We start from the raw sequence: 19,869 nt of genomic DNA on the forward strand, positions 1-19,869 counted from the left end.
AAGATGAATGATGTGGATAACAAGGTGAATAAATTGAACACCAAGGTGAGTGATCTTGAAAACAAGCTGGATAAACTGAAATGTTACAACAGCAGTGGATTTTGTTACATTAGTGGTCTATTATCACCAATCACAAAGTCATTAACAGGAAAGACAACAAAAATGAGAGAAGAAGGAGGAACCACTGACCAGAAAAAAGAAGGACCAGGGGGATCAGGAGAGAGTAAGAAACAGATGGATCTATGTTATGTATTGGTAAAAGACATAGAGAAAAAACCTAGGGAAACCAAAAGGAAACTACCCCTGACCAGTGAGAAGGGACAGAAGAAGAAACAGAAAATGTAAATTGTATGTATATTTTTTTTTTTTTTTTCATTGTGAATAAAAATTGAATAAAAATCAAAATCTGTGTTAGTTTCACTTTTGTTTTTGGTAATGAGGTTTTCAAAAAATGAAGCTAGACTGTGAATGAATGAGTGACGTCATAATCACATTCTTGAAATGTTTTGCACACGGCGCATTTACCTGTGCTCCATAAAAAAAACGTAGTACCTACGTACCAATGTAAACACAATGTAAGCGCCCCGTATTTAGGGGATAGGATAGTTAGGGTTAAAAAAGGGTTAGGGTTAGTTGGGGGTTAGGGTTAGTTAGGGTTAGGGTTAGTTAGGGGTTAGGGTTAGTTAGGGCTAAGGGGGGTTAGGGTTAGGGTTAGTTAGGGCTAGGGGTTAGGGTTAGGGTTAGTTAGGGTTAGGTTAGGGTTAGGGTTAGTTAGGGTTAGGGGGTTAGGGTTAGGGTTAGTTAGGGTTAGGGGATAAGGGGTTAGGGTTAGGGTTAGTTAGGGTTAGGGGGCTAGGGGGTTAGGGTTAGAACTGCACTCAGTTGACCCCCTTATCCCCTCAACCAATCAAAATTAATCAAGTGATTTCTCTCAGCCAATCAGAATCTTCCCCTATCGGGACGGCTTATACTACTTTTTATGCTTCCAATTATAGCAGATATTTGAAGCAACATCATTTCTAAATTTTGTCCTAGCTTAGCATGAAGATTCCACAATAAGAATTCTATTTTAAGACAGTAACTTGCAACATCTACTGCATTAGATGTATCGGTATTTTAAAATATCTGTTGTTTTTCTCAGGCTTACGGCGCGAGATTTCTGGATTGGGCTAAATGACAGGGAAAAAGAGGGAGATTTCTGGATTGGGCTAAATGACTGAAGAGGAGCAAAAGAGATAAAAGTTTGAGTTTGTCATTTGAATGAAATCATATATATATATATATATATATATATATATATATATATATATATATATATATATATATATATATATATATATATATATAGGGATATATCTAATCATATTAATTTTCCTTAAGCTTATATGTCAAATTTTAAATATTCGCAAAGAAATAAAATTCAATTTTCGATAACAAAAGAAAGTAAATTAATACTTTAGATTGGCAATGGTCAGATGGAACACCCTTAGATTACAAAAAATGGCTGACATCTCAACCAGATAATTGGCAGGGATATGAGAACTGCGCCACGTACCGACGAACCAACAGAGGGTTTAACGATCTCTTTTGTTCTACTAAACTTCCATTCATATGCAAAGTAGAAAAGGGTAAGTGTTTACTATTTTTAAAATGGTCAGAATATTTTTTATGCCCCCGTGAACGAAGTATCGGGGTATATAGTTCTTGTCGTGTCTCTCTGTCTGTCTTTTTGTTTGTCTGCAAAAAATATTAACATTTCCCATAACTTTTGATTTAGTGGAGCTACATGTATGACTTTCATATTTCACATGTGTTTTCTCTGAGACAAGACGTTTCTTTGGGTACCACCAAATATGACCTTTTGACCTTGGAGTTTGACCCACTTTTACACAAAAATTTCAAACTTTTAGTTTGGCCATATCTTTTAAACAGTAGATACCAGGACATTTATAACTTCACATATGTATTCTTTGTGGCAAGACCTCCATTTGATACCAACAACCTTGATCTTGGAGATTTCTGTACTTATGAAAAAACTGTAAATTTGGCCATAACTTTTGAACGCTAAGGACTAGTGATCTCATACTTCGCATGTAATTATATGTACACCATGTAATTCTTGTGAGAAGACCCTTTATTGGATACCAAGAACTTTGACCCTTTGACTTTGACCTTGGAGTTGACCTACTTCCAAAAAGCAAATCTTGACCATACCTTTTAAAGGGTTAGGGCTAGTACTTTCATACTTTACATATTTAAACCTTGTTACAAGGCCTTTCATTTGATACCTTTGACCCTTTGACCATGGAGTTTGACTTTTTAGAGGGCTAGGGCTAGCACTTTCATACTTCACATATTTAATCCTTGTGACAAGATCATTCATTTTATACCTTTGACCCTTTGACATTGACCTTAGATTTTGACCTTTTAAAAATATTAACCTTGGCCATAACTTTTGAAGGGTTAGGGCTAGGGCTTCCAAACTTCATATATGTATTTTTTGTGGCAAGACTTTCATTGGATACCAATTACCTTGATCTTTGACCTTTGCCTACGTTCATATTTCACAATTGTATTTTCAGTGAGAAAACCTTTTGGTTCCAATATATTAAATGTGCATTTAAAAAAAAATGTCTTCGCTTTGTATGTTGTCATATGGGGGCATCAATGTTTCACAAACACATCTTGTTTTTATGTACTACTACTCATAACTCATAGATTTTTTAACTCTGTTTTGCAGACTTTATGCCTACCATATTCAATACTTTTAGAGATCATGGATGGGGTATATATTGTTTAACGTCCCTCTCGAGAGTTTTTCACTCATATGGATGGGGGATGAGCCGGGGTAATTGAAATAAGTAAATGAAATTTACTGAAAGTAAATACATTTTGTAAAGTATATGAAATTGAAATTTTTTGTAATTAAGTTTGCTATCAATGAAAACTTATTGAAGGTATTTAAAAATATTCATAAATGTCATGAATTTTCAATTACATTGCAAATACTTAATTTTTCAAGTAAAAACTCTAAAAAAGGTGTTTTATAATGATGTGTACCAGTAATATTTAGCATTAGCTTATGTCTATTCAATAATTATATGCTTAACAATTTTTATACAGCATAACACACTGCCCAAAACAATGAGAAAGATCAAATTTGATAATATTGCTGCTTCTAAATATTCCCATATATGTTCTTCAATTTTGTTGGAAAGAAAACTTAAGTAATTGAAATCATTAAATATGTTTTTTAATTACTTTCTTCAAGGTAATAGAGGGTTAATTATTATATTTGTTAAAATCAATGCATTTTAATTGCAAGTAATTGAAAAAAAATCAACGTATTTGAAATTATTTAATTAAATTTCAAGAAATTGACCCCATCCCAGATGACTCATCTCAGTGTTTTAATTGGTTTAAGAAAATTTATTCTCCAGGCAATGGAATTACGATATAATAAATAATCTAATTTATATGTATACATGTATTATGTACTATAGTACTTTTTCATGTAATAATTAATGGAGAATTTGAATGCATTCTGTATTTGTTGGTGTATGGGAGTCAGACAGATGGACACAAGGGGTCCCCCCCTGCAGACTCTCGTCATTCCTTATTTATATGTTTTTGTATAAACTGATGAGTCGTAGCTTATTTAAATTTATTCAATAAAGAAAAATTAATTACATCTCTGTGCTGATGATTTGACAAACGTAAATCTATACTATCTGAGGATGTTTCCAGATTTCTATTACTAATCATGGTCTTAAAGAATTTTAGCCCACATGAGCTGAAAGATCAAGTGAGTTTTTCTGATCACATTTTTGCTGGCGTCCGTCCCTCTCTCTGACTGTCCCTCTCTAAACTCTATTATTTTCAATTTCTTCTCAATAACCACTGGACCAGTTTCAACCAGACTTGACAAAAACTGTCCTTTGGTTGTAGAAAAATCAAATTTGTTCAAATGAAAAACCACGCCTTGTTAAATGTGGAGATAATTAAGAATTAGTGCAAAATTGGTATAATCTTTCAAAAATCTTCTCAGGAACGATTGAGCCAGAAAAGTTGAAACAAATGTTAAACTGTCATTATATAGTGTATTTTTCATATTCAAGACCCGAGGGGGGCAGCTAGGGGCTACAACTGGGGACCAAATTTTACATAGGAATATACATGTATAGAATAAACCTTTTTCAAATCTTTCTCTCAAGAACAACAAAGTTTTGACTATCATATTAATATGGAAGCATCTTTAGGTGGTGTAGTGACAAACTTGTTCAATCATGACCAAAGAGGCAGGGTTGGACACCCATGAGGTATAAAAGTTTCACTTAGGAATACATGTGTATAGAAAAATCTTTAAACTATTCTCAAGAACAAAAAAGCTTTGATTACTCATATTAATATGTAAGCATTACCAGGAAGTGTTGGTAGATTCAAGTATGTTCAAATACCAGTTTTACATATATAAATGCAATTATAAGGAATCTCTATGTAGTTTAATGTGTATGCGATAGTTAGAAACGTGCGATAATTTATTTGTATTCAAATTATCTCACCTGAGAAAGGTTATATTACATTTAACAATGTATTTGCAGGCTTTTGAAATTTCTAAAAAAAAAAAAAATAAACTGGATTATTGTTTTTTTTTTAGCTCACCTGAGCTGAAAGCTCAAGTGAGCTTTTCTGATCACATTTTGTCCGGCGTCCGTCTGTCCGTCTGTCTGTCTGTCTGTCTGTCCGTCTGTCTGTAAACTTTTCACATTTTCATATACTTGCCACAAAGTATCCTTAGGTGAAGGGAATTCAAGTTTATTCAAATGAAGGGTCACGCCCTCTTCCAAGCGGAGATAATAATGAATTAGTGAAAAAATAATGGCATTTTTAAAAAATCTTCTTCTCAAGAACCACTGGGCCAGGAAGGATGAAACTCATGTGGAATCATCCTCAGGTAGTGTATATTCAAGTTTATTCCAATCATGACCCCCGGGGGTAGGGCGGGGCCACAATGGCCGACCAAAGTTTTACATAGAAATATATGGGAAAATTCTTTAAAAATCTTCTTATCAAGAATAACAAAGCCATGATTGGTCATATATTTATAAGGAAGCATCCTCAGATAGTGCAGATTGAAACTTGTGCAAATCATGACTCCAGGGGGTAGGGGGTGGCCACAATGGCCGATCAAAGTTTTACATAGAGATATATGGGAAAATTCTTTAAAAATCTTCTTCTCAAGAATAACAAAGCCATGATTGATCATATTTATATGGAAGCATCCTCAGGTAGAGTGGATTCAAATTTTTTTCAAATCATGACCCCCGTAGGTTGGGCGGGGCCACAATGGCCGACCAAAGTTTTACATAGAAATATATAGGAAAATTCTTTAAAAATCTTCTTCTCATGAATAACAAAGCCATAACTGGTCATATTTATATGGAATCATCCTCATGTAGTGTAGATTCAAGTTTGTGCAAATCATTCCATCTCTCCTTTAAGGAATGGTTGGGACTACTTTTTGGTTTAAACTTTTCAATAATAAACTAATTTCTGCTTTTATGCTAGCAACAGGTGAGCGTTGTGGCCCATGGGCCTCTTGTTTTCTTTAATCATGTTAATTTTTTGCTAAACTTTAACAGCTACAATGTACATGTAGCAGTTAAATATAAAAGTCCTTTTTTTGAAATATTATTGTTATCTTTCCATTTTCTTGTCTTCAGAGAAAGAATGCAATCCATGATGGTACACTCATCAAGCTCTTTTATTAATTATGTTAATTTTTTGCAGGTGTTTTGGTAAAGGATGATTATCAGCCTCCACCTTTGGGTAAATCTTTTCTACTCTGAAGGTTAACTTGTATGTCGGATCGTCATAGATATACTAACGTGTAAATAATTAATGAATAAATAATCAGATCAGGCACACTTTCATTAAATATTAACTATTAACTTACATATTTATTTGTTCAGTATTATGTTGCTATTGTTCTGCAAGGATTAAAGTAGCTTTTGCTTCACAGAGAGATGCGACGATGAGGAATTTGTTCGATTGAATAACTCTTGTTTCAACGTAACAGAAGTTAAATCAAATTTTTATGAAGCACAGCGTAGCTGTCGCGAAAAGGGTGCCGAGTTAGCAAGCATTCACAGCGAAGAAGAACTTAGTATTGTGACTGCCGTAAGTTCTTAAATTAACTAAATATTTTACTTTTCTTAAAACTAGTGACATTTTCTTGTGTGCAAATTTTTATAAAGATTTTCTTCCTTAATAATCGCATAACCTTTTCCAAATCATCATCAAGCGTTTTCTTTTTCTGTATTAAGATGTAAATCACCATGAAATTTTATGTAAAATACATGTGTAATTGGTATTTCAAGATGATGTTTTACATCAAAATATAAATGAATTTGAAAATTTATATTAAAAAACCATACTTGACTCTTATTTTTCTATAAATCATATAAAAGACAATTTTTTGCTTTTAAAATTTCTTTTGTGTCCATTTTTTTCAGATTTCGTCCAAAGGCTTGTGGATAGGCTTGGTACGATCATCGAACGCTGGGTATGTCTACACATGAGATAAAATTTATGTAGGAATATCTTTTCTGCTATGGTATTGTTACACCTGTAGAGAAAATTTAAAATTTTCCAGTGTACATTTTACAAGCAGCTCAATATGAATGAAAAATGTTTTGATTAGCAAAAAACCTATTTTCTGCCACCTTTGATAAACCTGGATAATTCGGGTCGCTTTGATTGAATCGATTCAGTAAGTTCTACTTTGTATTTGCTAATTGGTATATGATGAAATTATTGTGCATAGTTTGAGACAGTCTATATGAATTTAAAGTGTCATCTCTGACGCTGATAGCTGCAGAGCTGTAGCTCATTGTTTGAGACAATTCGGACAAATAAAGCTTTATCTGTTTTATCTGTCCGAATGTTCTCAATTAAAGCAGAGAACTACAGCTCTGCAGATGATATGACGCTGAGTAATTGAAATCTATGGCACGCCAAATTCACAGAAATGAGCTAAACACAGTGTAGTTTTACAATTGATAAACTATAGTTTACAAACCGTGCACTATAGTTTACAATTCGTTAACTATAGTTTTTCATCTGCAAAACTATATTTAACGGTTGTTAAGTTTATTTGTCTGTAATAAAACGTTAACAATGGATTTTGATTCACGTCTGTAAACTTTAATTTACAATCGTGAACTGAAATTAAGAGTTGTTAATCATAGTTTCACAAATTGTGAAACTATATTTATCAGATCGTTAAATATAGTTAAGAGTTGTAAACCATAGTTTACAAATCGTGAAACTGTATTTATCAGATAATATATGTTTTGCAATCGCAAATGATTGTTTTCAGTGTTAAGTATAGTTTACAGTTCTGAAACATAGATTATCGCATTTACTATGGTTTATAGATGTAAAATATAGATTAACGTTGTTAATTATAGTTCACAGGCCGTAAACTATAGTTTACAACCGATAAACCTAGTTTAATGACTGTGAAACTATGTTAAGCTCTTTTTTTGTGAATTTGGCGTGCCATAGAAATCATTCGAAGAACGTCACGGTTTCATGACCAAATTTCCACAGGTGTCTGTTTATTTAAATTACAATATGAGGCGCATGTAATTTCTGAAAGCTATAAAACATTTCACAAGTTTCAATGTCCTCTCAATACCGGTATATTGTCATTTTTCATTATGAAGAAATATAGCTTCTCAGATTGTATACAGATAACATTTCACATATGTTTAATTACAATTCAGTGCCCCTCTCTAAAATATATGACAGAAAAAGAAAAAACAAAAAACAAAAAAACCAAAACAAAACAAAACATTTAGACATACATGAACCTATATAAACATGTACATAAAATAGACATACTGTATGACTCTTCAATGTATATATACATAAGTATTATATTGTGGTATGGGGCAAATATATGGCAATTAATTAATGTACATGCATTTTTGAACTTAATGTTTATAAGACAGAGAGAGAAAAAAAATGCAAAGTACTGCGTGTAACTCAGAGATATACATAGGTAGGTAAATTACTGAAAGCATACGTGATATATCTCTGCTAGGAATAAGGGAGAGTGACCACTTACGTACATGTACATACATGCATGCATGTTATGCCCCACCAAGACACTGGAACACCCCCCCCCCCCCGATAATTTTGATAAAAATTGAATTAGTTTAGCAATTTTATTTTACTAAACTTTATTTTTAAACTCAAGTATATGATTGTACCTTTTTTAACGTCCCTCTTTAGACGTTCTCTTTTGTATGGAGACAATATCGTTACCGGAGAAGTTCCTGCCACGAGGGGATGCTCCGATTAGCGGTGCTCTTGTTCATGTTTTCAAAGCTACATATACAGTAGATATCATAGGGAATGACAGAGATATCCTCAGATTTAAAAGATTGAATACATAATTTTATAATATACTAATAATGAATGAAAATTGTTGAAGATTTGCATGGACCGATGGAACACCACTCGATTTCATACGTTGGAAAAAAGATGAACCTAACAATTATCTTGGAATGGAAGATTGCTCTCACATAAGTGCAGGTGAGGGTCTTTCAAGTGTTTTTTAAACATTATATTTAGATTTTGCGGATTTTGGTTTTGATATGATTAGTATTAAAAAGTTTAATGTGTCCCTGAAGCTTGTATAGTTGAAAGCTGCTAAACTACAAAGTAAAAACTCGCATTTAGATTTAGATTTAGTTATAAAGAAAATAGTTTTTTGGAGGAGAATTCATCCTTTAGAAAAAAAGTCATAAAAATAGGTTTTGGACAAAAGTTTAAGGTTCCTGGATATATTTTACAAAAAAAAAAAAAAAAAATAAAAAAAAAATAAATAAATAAAATAAAAATAAACTACCATTACCAGAAGCAGGTGCCTCTATGTATCCACTATTTTTCGATTAAAAAAATATCCTGATAGGTAAAAAAAACCTATTTTTCATAAGAAATTGTTTGAAAATGATATAATTTTTGTAAATGATCTATTGGAATAGGATGGATCTTTTATAGATGTATACGAGGGCTGTTCGAAAATAATTGAGACACTGTGTATATTTTTCTTTCTAATTAACGTCTTTCGGAAAAATTTGCGTATACGTTTGACAAACATTTATAGATCATAAAAGTGAGAAATAATTTACAAATATTAAATTTCTTTTCTTCAATGGTATATAAATGAGTCAGTGGTAGGGGTACCCGGCGCAGTCTCGAAATTAGATATTGAAAATATGTAACACCAACGTTGAAACTCCCGGTGGACCCATAATAAAAGCGAAAATAATTCTATTTATGTGTATATTTTTTTCAATTTAATTTTGATTCCATTTTGTGCAAGTTTGTTAAAATTTGATCAGAAATACGGAAATCAATAAAAAAAAATTAGGCGCAGTAAAGAAATCTGATTGAGACGACAAAATGGATTTTGACGTCAAGGCGGAGCAGAAATCATTGTTACAACGCGATATGTAATAACAACGCGAAATGTAATAAACCTGGATTATTACATTTTTCGTTATTACATTTTGCGTCGAGATCAACGCAAAATGTAATAACACGATTTTTAGATTATTACATTATACAGTTATGGAATGGGTACGAGGGAAATAGCAAATTTATGGTTCCCCGAGGGAGGACTCTATTTCCCGAGGCGACATTGTTATGTCATTTGCATTATGACGTCACAGTAATGAATACCAGCTGCAGTATCAGTTTTTAGAAACATCCATCGAATGTGTCAAAAGCAGCCTTTCTTGTGTTGGTGACATTCACTCATATTTTTAAAATATAAATAGAATTTGCATTATCTTTATCAAGTGTCAGTAGCTGTTAAATATATATGATGTTTCAGGAGCTTGGAATGATAACAATTGTGGAAATACCTTAGGAGGATATGTCTGTAAGAAACGAAATAACGGCAAATCGAGTCAACCCTCTACTTCTGTTATAAAAGGTGGATGCCCTACAGAATTTGTCCCATCCCCATTCGGTACGATAATATTCAAGATATCATTTTGAAGATACCTTATTTATACTGTTTTTAAATTGATTGTTCATTTTACATTTAGCGAAAAGAATAATCATTTTTTGAAAATAAATTGAATGTTAACTAATAATAAATTATTTATGTGCAGGCAGTAAATGTTATAAAGTGGTGGATGTCCAAAAATCATGGTCAAATGCCCAATCTGATTGCAATAGAACAAACGGAGCATCCTTATTATCCATCAGAGACCAGATAGAACAGGGTTTATTTTACTTGAAATTTCTTAGAACTGATAAATTTTCATTTGAACGTCATGATAAAAAAACTATATATATAAATTAATTTATTACTAGTATATTTTTGTTTTCCTCTCTTTAGCAAGGCAATAAAAAATGTTCGGATGTAAATTGTTAACACAAAACGTACTACATGTAGTTAAACCAACAGAGAGTGTATAGTTAGAATTGGAAAGAAACAGGGCACTTCAAAAGAATGGATATTAAAAAAGCTAGTAGTATTGTGTAGAGCTTGATTCAGCAGATACATGTATATATGTAATCCTTTCTCATATTTTTTGCTTCTATATCAAACCTAATCAATAAACACTTTTACAATTTATCCTTGTTTAGAATCGATCTCTTCATTTCAGATTTTGTCATTAGTTTGCTGAAGGAGACAAAACAGACACTATGGATTGGGTTGAGGAAGTTCGCCAACAAATATCTTTGGGAAAATAATCAAGAAATAACCTACACAAACTGGAATCTCAGGGAACCTAGGGGTTATTCGGTAAATTTTTTGTAATATTTGGCGTATTTCTATTCTTGGTACTTTGTGACATTTTATTAGGTCACCTGAGTTACTCAGGTGACCTATTGCTATCTTTTCGTCCGTCATCGTCCATCGTGCGTCGTCTGTCGTGTGTTAACATTTGAACATTTCCTTCTCTGAAACCAATGAACCAATTTCAACCAAATTTGGTATACAGCATCAATGGGTGAAGGGGAACATAAATTGTGAATTTTATGGTCCCCGACCCCCTGGGGCCTGAGGGGTGGGGCCAAAACCACCAAAATTATTGCAATCTTTAAAAAAAAATTTTCTTTACTCCTGGACATCAAGCAGACAAACTGTTGGCATGAATGTAATGAGCATTGAATTCCTCTACCAAAATTGTGAAATTCATGGCCCCGGAGTCAGAGGTTTCAGTGCTACAGCATAGTGAAAATGCATTATGTCTTTAAAAATCTTCTTCTCTGCTCCTGGGTATTAAACAAACTGACTAAGTACATAGTTATGATGAGCAAGAGTGCCTCTTCCAAAATTATGAATTTTATGGCCCCAGGCTCAGGGGTTCTAGTGCTAGGAAGGGGCTATATAGATTATATAGTGAAAATACATTAATTCTTTGAAAATCTTCTCTGCTCCTGGGTTTTATGCCAATGATCCAAGTATATATATTTATGATGAAGAAAGGTGCATCCAGCAAACTGGTTATTTTTTATTCCCCCCTGGGTGGAGTGGGGGGAGGAGGGTTACATAGTCTGAAAATAAATTAATGCTTTGAAATCTGTTTTTTTTTTTTGGTATTAATCAACCATTTTATGATAAAATTTGCAAATTTTTGAAATATATGGCCCCAGGGTCAGTGGTTCCTTTGGGGTGAGGTGCAAAACTGGTTATGAAGTGGAAGTGCATTTTCTCTTTGTTACTCTTATATACCTCTATGTATTAAGTAAACAGAGTAAGCATGCTAAGTTTATAATTATGATAAGCAATGGTGCCTCTTTCAAAATTGTGAATTGTGAATTTCATGTCCTCTGGTTTAAAACAAAGTTAATTGTTTGAAAGTTGTTACACAATACTCAGGTGACCTATAAGGCCCGTGGGCCTCTTGTATTGAAATGTGATGTTGCCATGGTTACTAAAAACAAAAGTTTGGTAAAATCTCTATCAAAAGGCTATTCCGCCAACAGTTTTTAGCGACTGAACCAAAGACAAACACTCTGTTTATTGCTGTTGCATAATTTCAAGTGCAAGTGTTATTTTTCTCTTCCTTTGTTATAAAATACAAACCAGTAGAGCTAAAGTTTCATTAGAGACTTCTGGTTAAAGAAGCGGCTGTGTTTGATATCAGTAACATGAGCTAGTAAGTCTACTTTGTTTTTAAATCAATTCATCACGAATGATTTATATAGTGTAAAAAGGGTCGTTGATAATGTATGTAATCGAATGGACAAAGCATTCAATGTTTAGCACAATGTAGACCCATCAGAAATCACCTTATGAAATTATTTTCCAGCTTCCCTGAATTAGACATCAGCTTGTTCGTTTAGTTCTCCTGATGTTTTCCAAGTTATTAGGCAGCAATATTCATGAAAAAACTCACACCTCATACAAATAAATACAATGTTGTGATATCAATTTACAAAATTATGAAAATACATTTACATGTGATGCAATAAACATAGTAGTCAATAGTGTATTGGCATTTTTATTTTTTAGGCAACATGTGTCGAAATGAAGAGTCAATATGCGCTAGACATTGGAAAGTGGAAAACGGCATACTGTTCTCGTTATAAAGGTTATATCTGTGAAACACTAAAAGGTACGGATACTGGGTTATATTGTTAATATGATAGTAATAAATATATATCAGATAACTTTTCTTTCTTTTTTAAAAAAATAATTTTATTAATTGATATTCTTCATTGATTTGTTTCTTTTTTATCGTTTTTTAAAGAAAAATATATCACGGTATTCACTTTTTCCTGGTACAAAAATACTAGTACCAATGGTAACAAAAAATAACACTTCCGAAATTTGATAAGATGATTAGATGTGTATAGAATAAAAACAAATATTTCATTTTCATCCCATAGATCCCTCTATTGCGAAGCAAATTACGTCACAGTGCCCCCCAAACTACGTACAGAACAGACAAAGTTGTTATCGATTCTTCAATGACATCAGACTGGACTGGAAATCAGCTGATCATCACTGCAGACTTGACAATGGAACACTAGCGGCCATTTCCACTGTTTATGAATTTGGTTACATTCAAGCCATTGCACTACACTTTAATATGACTACATTTTGGATTGGATTAAGAAAATCAAATGTACATTTATGTTTATCGAACCTCAACATATCGCTCTTTCTCTTACATATTTCACAGAGCAAATGCATTCCAATTTTGAAACACTTAACTTTTTGACATTACTCAGTTATTTTCTATATTTAGACTTCAAACCTGTATCAATGGAGTAATGGTCTACCCTACCTTTACACTCACTGGAATCAGTCGGAACCCTCTCAGAGACCAGGCGAGGAGTGCGTCTTATCACATGACAACAAATGGCAAGACAGTTCCTGTAAAATTAACCTTCCCTATTTGTGTGAAAAGAATTTAGGTAGCTTAATTTCATTATTCTGTAATATTTAAACATTCTGCCAGCATAATAACAAATTCTTTCAAGTGAAACATTCTTGCAAAAATCTTTTACATATAATTCCCAATAAGAAGTTGATATTTGATAAATATTAAATTGCTAGGTAATAGACTTTTTAAAAAGATGTCCATTGTTTATTTTTAAGTCAGTGAGAAAATAAATGATCAAAGTGTTGTCTATATCCTTGTTTTACAGTATCTTTTTCAGAGTTCAACTTTGCAGTTTTACTAAATCAAAACAGGTGGCTCTAATTTTCAATTAGTTTCATACGCAATGTTGTCATAAAAAAAACAACATTTCAAGATAATCTTCTTTCAGAATTTATCTTATATCTAACGTCGGGAATTTAAGAAGTTTTCTTTGTTTTAATTAATTTTTTTCTTTGAGTTTTTTTATCAGAGAAAAATATTATGCTCTGATAAATATTAATTTTGAAACAAGTAAAGACTCAAGATATAATAAAAAAAAAAACGAATCTTAAATTTATAGCGTTTGATATGAAGACATAACCGTTTTGCAAGATTTTGACTTTTATTAAATTAATATTCAAGTTGTTAAACCTGACAAATGAATGAATGTGATATATGTAAATGTATATCAGAATATAACGTAAAGAGGGCTGACATGGAAAAATAGTTTTAAACTGAAAAAAAACAACAAAGTAGTAAATAACCTTCAGAAAAAAAATGTCGACATTTATTTTTATGTGTTCTGTTGAATAACAGTTGTTGACAAATCATATGTATTAAAATCTGTTTGGGCAACGTATATGGTCTTATCTTGTTTAACAAAAAACCCGCCTTATAGGTCACCTGAGCATTATGCAACAACTTTCCATGATTAAATTGCATGTTTTAAGCCAGATGCTATACATTTACAATTTTGATCATCATAAGATGTCACATTGTTTATTTTTAATACCCATAGGCAGGGTAGGGGTGCATTTCAACAAATAAATTATCAATAAAGTGTTGTCACACATGAACCCTTGTTTTACAGATCCACACATTCAATTTTTGAAAAGGCATCCTTGCTTTTCAAAAGTATTTGATTAATACCAAGGAGAGATTTCAAACAATTCATTATTTTTCAAAACAGGTGGAAATTCACAATTCTAATTTTCTATATTAGTCATATCTTTATACCCAGGAGCAATGTTTTTTCTATATAATCAAAAAAACAACATAAAAATTTCAAGATCAATCTTCTTCAGAGAAGATTTTCAAAGATGTATTTTTATATTATAGATCTAAACCAGTCTGGGGCCATAAAATTCACAATTTTAAGAAGTTTATCTTTGTACTTTTAATTAATTTTTTTCAAAGAATTTGTGTATTTTTATATTTAGAGCCCCACCCTAACACCAGAAGAAAAATCACAATTTGGTAGAGGCATGCTCATCATAAATATTAATTTTATAAACAAGTAAAGATTTTCAAAGAAATAATATTTTACTATATAAAAAAAAACGAACCCCTGATGGGGCCATTAAATTTATAGCGTTTGATATGTAAGAGTTTATATAAACCAGAGAAGTTTTGAAAAAATTTTCACTATATTATTAAATTAATATTTTCAAGTTGTTCAAACCTGCACAATTTATTTAAATGAATGTGATATATGTAAATGTATATCAGAATATAAATTACAAGAGGGCACTCTGACATGGAAAAATAGTTTTTTAATACCCAGGAAGAGAAAAATTTTCAATGCAACTATATAGTAAATAACCTCCTGACCCCAGGGCCATAAATTTCAAAAAATGATTACAATCATGCAAACATTTGACTGCTTTTTTATAAAGTGCATTAATTTGAGTGGTTTTGCAATGAAATTCACAGTTCCCCTTGACAAATGCATATGTGCCAAATTAAAATCTGTTTGCAGAGAAGAAGCTGAAAATGTTCAAAAGTTTACGACCGATGGTCTTATCTTGTAGGTCACCTGAGTGAACAAAAAGTCACTGAAAATTGTTTTCTTCTGCAAGATTTTAAACCATATATGGCGTATGTATAATGAAAAGTATTAGACTAGAATTATAATAACTTATTATTTGTATCATTACTTTATATAAAGATAGAACTTTTCCGTAAATTACAAAATCTAAGTCAATTGCGTTATAAAGATATCACAATTTATTTTGGATTCTCAGAATTTTCTCCGACTCAGAAGAAAATACAAAAGATTTAAATAACACATTACAGAGAAGATAAAATCGTATTATTAGTTGAAACGAGGTGTTCTCCGTGTTCAGAATTGTATGAAAAGTTTTAATTTAAATGTATTAACTATATTTCTTTACTTAATTTTGTATTTTTCAAAAATATATTTTTTGATCAGTTACGCCATATATGGCTTTAAAATGATATGGGATCAAGTCTAAAATTACGTTTGTCGACGTCACAGTTATCATTTATATGAGGTCATGAATTTTGTTTTAGGAAAACTGCCATTGTCAGCGCCTACTGAGTGTCCAAAAACAAGCATGCCTTTGAATGGAGCATGTTATTACATAGAATTAAAGCAGAAAGGATCGTGGATGGACGCACAGCGTATGTGTCAAAATCTTGGCATGACTCTTTCTTCAATCCATTCAACCGTCGAGATGGAACACATCAGAGAGTTTGCATTCCGTCAGGGTGCGACAAGCTCCTTTTGGATTGGACTTTCAAGAAGAAGATTACCATTAGATCCAATCGGGAAAGGTTAATCTTGGTCACAATGAATTATATTTCTTAAAAAGTTGTGAAATTAAATATATATGTATACATGTGTGTAAATTACTGTTCAAAAATAATCTGCTTAATCTTTGAAGTGAAAGTATATACATGTAACTTATTTAACCATACTTCTCATTTCAATATTTTATGATCTAAATTGATTAAAAAACTTACTGATTAAATACCCCCCCCCCCCCCCCCAATGTATCAATACGTCTTTGGGTGAAAGACATAGGGTTTTTTTAGTCAAGATGTTGTTGTAAATTTTGTATTTACTGCCATCTATTCTTAAAATACCAGGGTTCCAGAGTCTACACGTTGCAGTTGGCTTGTCCTATGGCAAATTTCAATTAATATTCATGGCCTGTCTGTTGCGACGTCTATCAAAAAAAATTAAAATATTGATTGTTTTTCTTATCTCTCAACTAATTGCGTTAAGCCAATTTGTACTAAGCAAGTGCATTAAATTTGAGGTGTCAAGTGAATCCTGTTTGCTTACATTATCTTACTATGTATGAAAACTTTAATTTGTGCTTCTCGGCCAGAGAAGCAAGCCCTAAATAACCTATCAAATGTAATTTGCCAGAGGACCAATGGAAACGCGTTGACTGAGGACCATTGGCATTGTAAGGATGAGTGCCAATCGGGGAATTCAAAATTAATCAAATGACAGTTTATACATTAATGTTTCATCTTTTTAGTAAACTTCTATTGGTCAGACAAAAGTAGCGTCGATTATACTAACTGGAATACCAATGAACCCAGTGACAGTCTTTTCAGCCAAAGGCAAGAGTGCGTGGAAATGGCTACTACCGGCACTTGGAATGATGTTTATTGTGGGTCAAGTCGAGGATTTGTTTGCAGGGATGAAGGTAATAATTTGACTTTTTATAAGAGTTTGGGAACTGTACTGGGGTTGAGCTTATCGGACATATGCTAGCTTGTCGTCCTTTCCTGCAAGAATAAGATGTTCTTTCGCCAGGTTTAAAATTAGAGCTTAAGAGAATTCCGAGATGATTGTATGATTAAAATATTTAATAAGTTCTTCACCTCGACGCCAGCTTTAAGTATCAGCAGGATTGGAGCCTTTTTGGTTGAAGTAGAGAACTAGATTCTGTTGTATAGAATAAAATCGCCGGCGTGTTGAATATTGGAATATGTTGTCCAGAACTTTTTGGAGCTCACATGGAGTGAGAGCAATGACACAGAGGTCTTCTTAGATTGAATTTAAGCTGTGAACATTGAAGACTCCGATGTTTGAACTTAGATTTTGAATTTCTAACTGTAAATCATCAATGAATATACGGAAAGTCGAAAGTACCCCATGCAGTATTTAGCAAAACAATAGTTTCATGGTATCTTGTGATTTGTCGTGATATTATAGAAATAATTATTATAGAAATAAATGTATATCGACTCCAAAGAGAAGTATATCGACCAAGAACAAAGTGCAAGGAACAAGTCGATATCCTTATGAAGTCAATGCATTTTATTGTATATCCTGATTTCATTTTGACGTGGGGTAATACAAATATTTTGTTTCTATCTTAAAGCTAACATATCAAAATATTTATGATTTTATATCATATACAAAAATAAAACTTGTTATTTTTAGTTTTAATGTTTCTTTATTTTGAATTTTGGAATAAATAAAAAAAAAAAATGAAAATTTAGCTATGCATATAACTACTAGTACATTGAAAAAAAAACATCTACATAGTTTTTTCCTCCTAGTTTCATCTGAAGCAGAAGTTACAACTAGCGTAACAACTACAGAATATATCCAGTCTACATACGGGCCCTATGTTGATAACATTACAAGTTCTGACAACAACACCTCAACCAGTGCTGGTATTATCCAGTCACTAGCTGAGTTTAAAGACAAAACAGGTAAAAACAAAGAACGAAGATCGAAAGCTTTAAAGCTTTAAATTATTTTCTACTTAATTGTTGGTAAACGTTTCTTCAGAACAAAATTAATAACCTGATCTTTCTGTAGTTAAAATATTATGTTTTTTTATTATTGGAAAATCGGTTATAAAATATAATAAAATAAACTTTTTAAAAATTTTATCTGAATTATCAAAATACGCCATTTTTGTATCATTTTCTTTTAATCCTTGACACTAATAGATTCTTGTACCTTATATAAACTTATTAAAATAAAATATTATTAAAGGACTATGTCATTTGTGATTGTTTGTAACTTTAGCAGAAATATCCAAACTCACGTTTGCTATAGTCGGTATAGTGGTGGGACTTCTACTTCTGGGTTTTGGTTTGGTGGCTATCGTCTACATCCTCAAGAAACAAAAAGTCACCACTCCACCAACAGCAGAAACTACATCCGGCTTTGAAAATGCTATGTATCGTAAGGATTCTGGAAATATTTACATCAGTGAATCATAACGATACCTTTATTTGCTTTATTCTCCGATGTAAGAGAAACAAGTTTTTATAAATTTGGATGCAAATCCGATGTTAAACAAACTACCACGAAAATGGATGCAGAGCTTGGAAGTGACAAGTTCAAAGTGCGAATTATTCAGTGATTTTTTAAAAACAATTTTTAGCAAAATTCCAAGGGACTCTTGAAATATTTGTTTTGTAGGATATAGAGATCTTTTTGGAATTCTTATTTGTTCAAGTGTGGAAATCATAGCTCATGATGATATCATATCACAAAAAAAGACTTTTAATTGTATTCAAAATTAAAAGCTCATGAAAACAATACATGTAATTTTTATTTTCGATTTTGAGTAAAGGAAATATAGATGAAAACTATATACATGTAATAATATCATGTTTGCTTAAATTGATGTATATGTGTGACAGTATTATTAAAATTCGTGTAGTATAACTGTTCATTTTATATTTCTCTCACGTTTATATTCAATTATTGCTTATTTAAAGACATGTAACAATGTAATCTTCATGACAAAGTTAAAACCTTAAGTGCGTTACTTTAAATATTTTCTTTAATAATGATATTTTGGAAAAATTCCATCTTGGTCTTTCAGCCTCAAGGCCTGTAAGGATCTTTTTAAGTTGAGGAAATGAGTTAACTTTACTTTCCCTGCACAAGTTTACAGAAAACTAAAGTTGTTATCTGAAAGGTTTGTATGCAATATATATTTTTATCAATTTCTAATCTCTAACCGTTCGGTCTCAAAATCAATATAAATCTTTTCAAAGACGTATAACCTATACTATAAAATTTTGTTGCAAAACCTCAAAAAGAACTAAAGTTAATTGTCAACAGAAACCTATGCATTTATACAAGATATGATTCTTTTTTTACCTTGTTGTCAGTCACTTAACTTAAAATCAACAAGGGCTTCATACTAATTGTTAGTCTATTATTTATACACTGAATTGACGACGGAGTTTTCCGTTATTTCCTGATCATGACAAGGAGCACACGGCGGGTGTGACCGGTCGGCAGGGGATGCTTATTCCTTCGTGGCACCTGATCCCACCTCTGATGTTTCGGAGGTCCGTGTTTGCTCTTCTCCTATTTTGTAGTTTTATGGACTTGATATTGAATACCGTTCGTTATCTCCATATCCTTCTCATGATAAACGTGATGACTTTTAACTTTTCTATCGTCATCTTCCTTTATTTTTGCAGCAATATACCTTCGTTTCCTGCA

At 32.1% G+C, this 19,869-nt stretch overlaps 1 protein-coding gene across 2 annotated transcripts; it reads left to right on the forward strand.

Moving 5' to 3' along the window:
- Positions 1-1,091: 1,091 nt before the first annotated feature.
- Positions 1,092-19,077, forward strand: LOC134266090 (C-type mannose receptor 2-like). 2 transcript variants are annotated; one of them, XM_062748323.1, is made up of 16 exons: positions 1,092-1,192; positions 1,459-1,628; positions 5,791-5,829; positions 6,023-6,180; positions 6,516-6,565; positions 8,504-8,604; positions 9,911-10,048; positions 10,194-10,307; positions 10,695-10,834; positions 12,551-12,653; positions 12,928-13,166; positions 13,290-13,458; positions 15,939-16,202; positions 16,919-17,089; positions 17,952-18,107; positions 18,430-19,077. In XM_062748323.1, exons 1-16 carry the CDS (start codon positions 1,104-1,106, stop codon positions 18,624-18,626), a joined length of 2,298 nt encoding a protein of 765 aa, XP_062604307.1. In that variant the 5' UTR covers positions 1,092-1,103; the 3' UTR covers positions 18,627-19,077. The 2 variants fall into 2 exon arrangements, with proteins under 2 accessions (XP_062604307.1, XP_062604308.1); XM_062748324.1 differs by having other exon boundaries at positions 18,433-19,077.
- The last annotated feature ends 792 nt before the right edge of the window (positions 19,078-19,869 follow it).

Source organism: Saccostrea cucullata, unplaced genomic scaffold, assembly GCF_032062105.1.
Source record: "Saccostrea cucullata isolate Sc308-1 unplaced genomic scaffold, CSIRO_AGI_Scuc_v1 ctg1678, whole genome shotgun sequence".
NCBI classification, from domain to species: domain Eukaryota; kingdom Metazoa; phylum Mollusca; class Bivalvia; order Ostreida; family Ostreidae; genus Saccostrea; species Saccostrea cuccullata.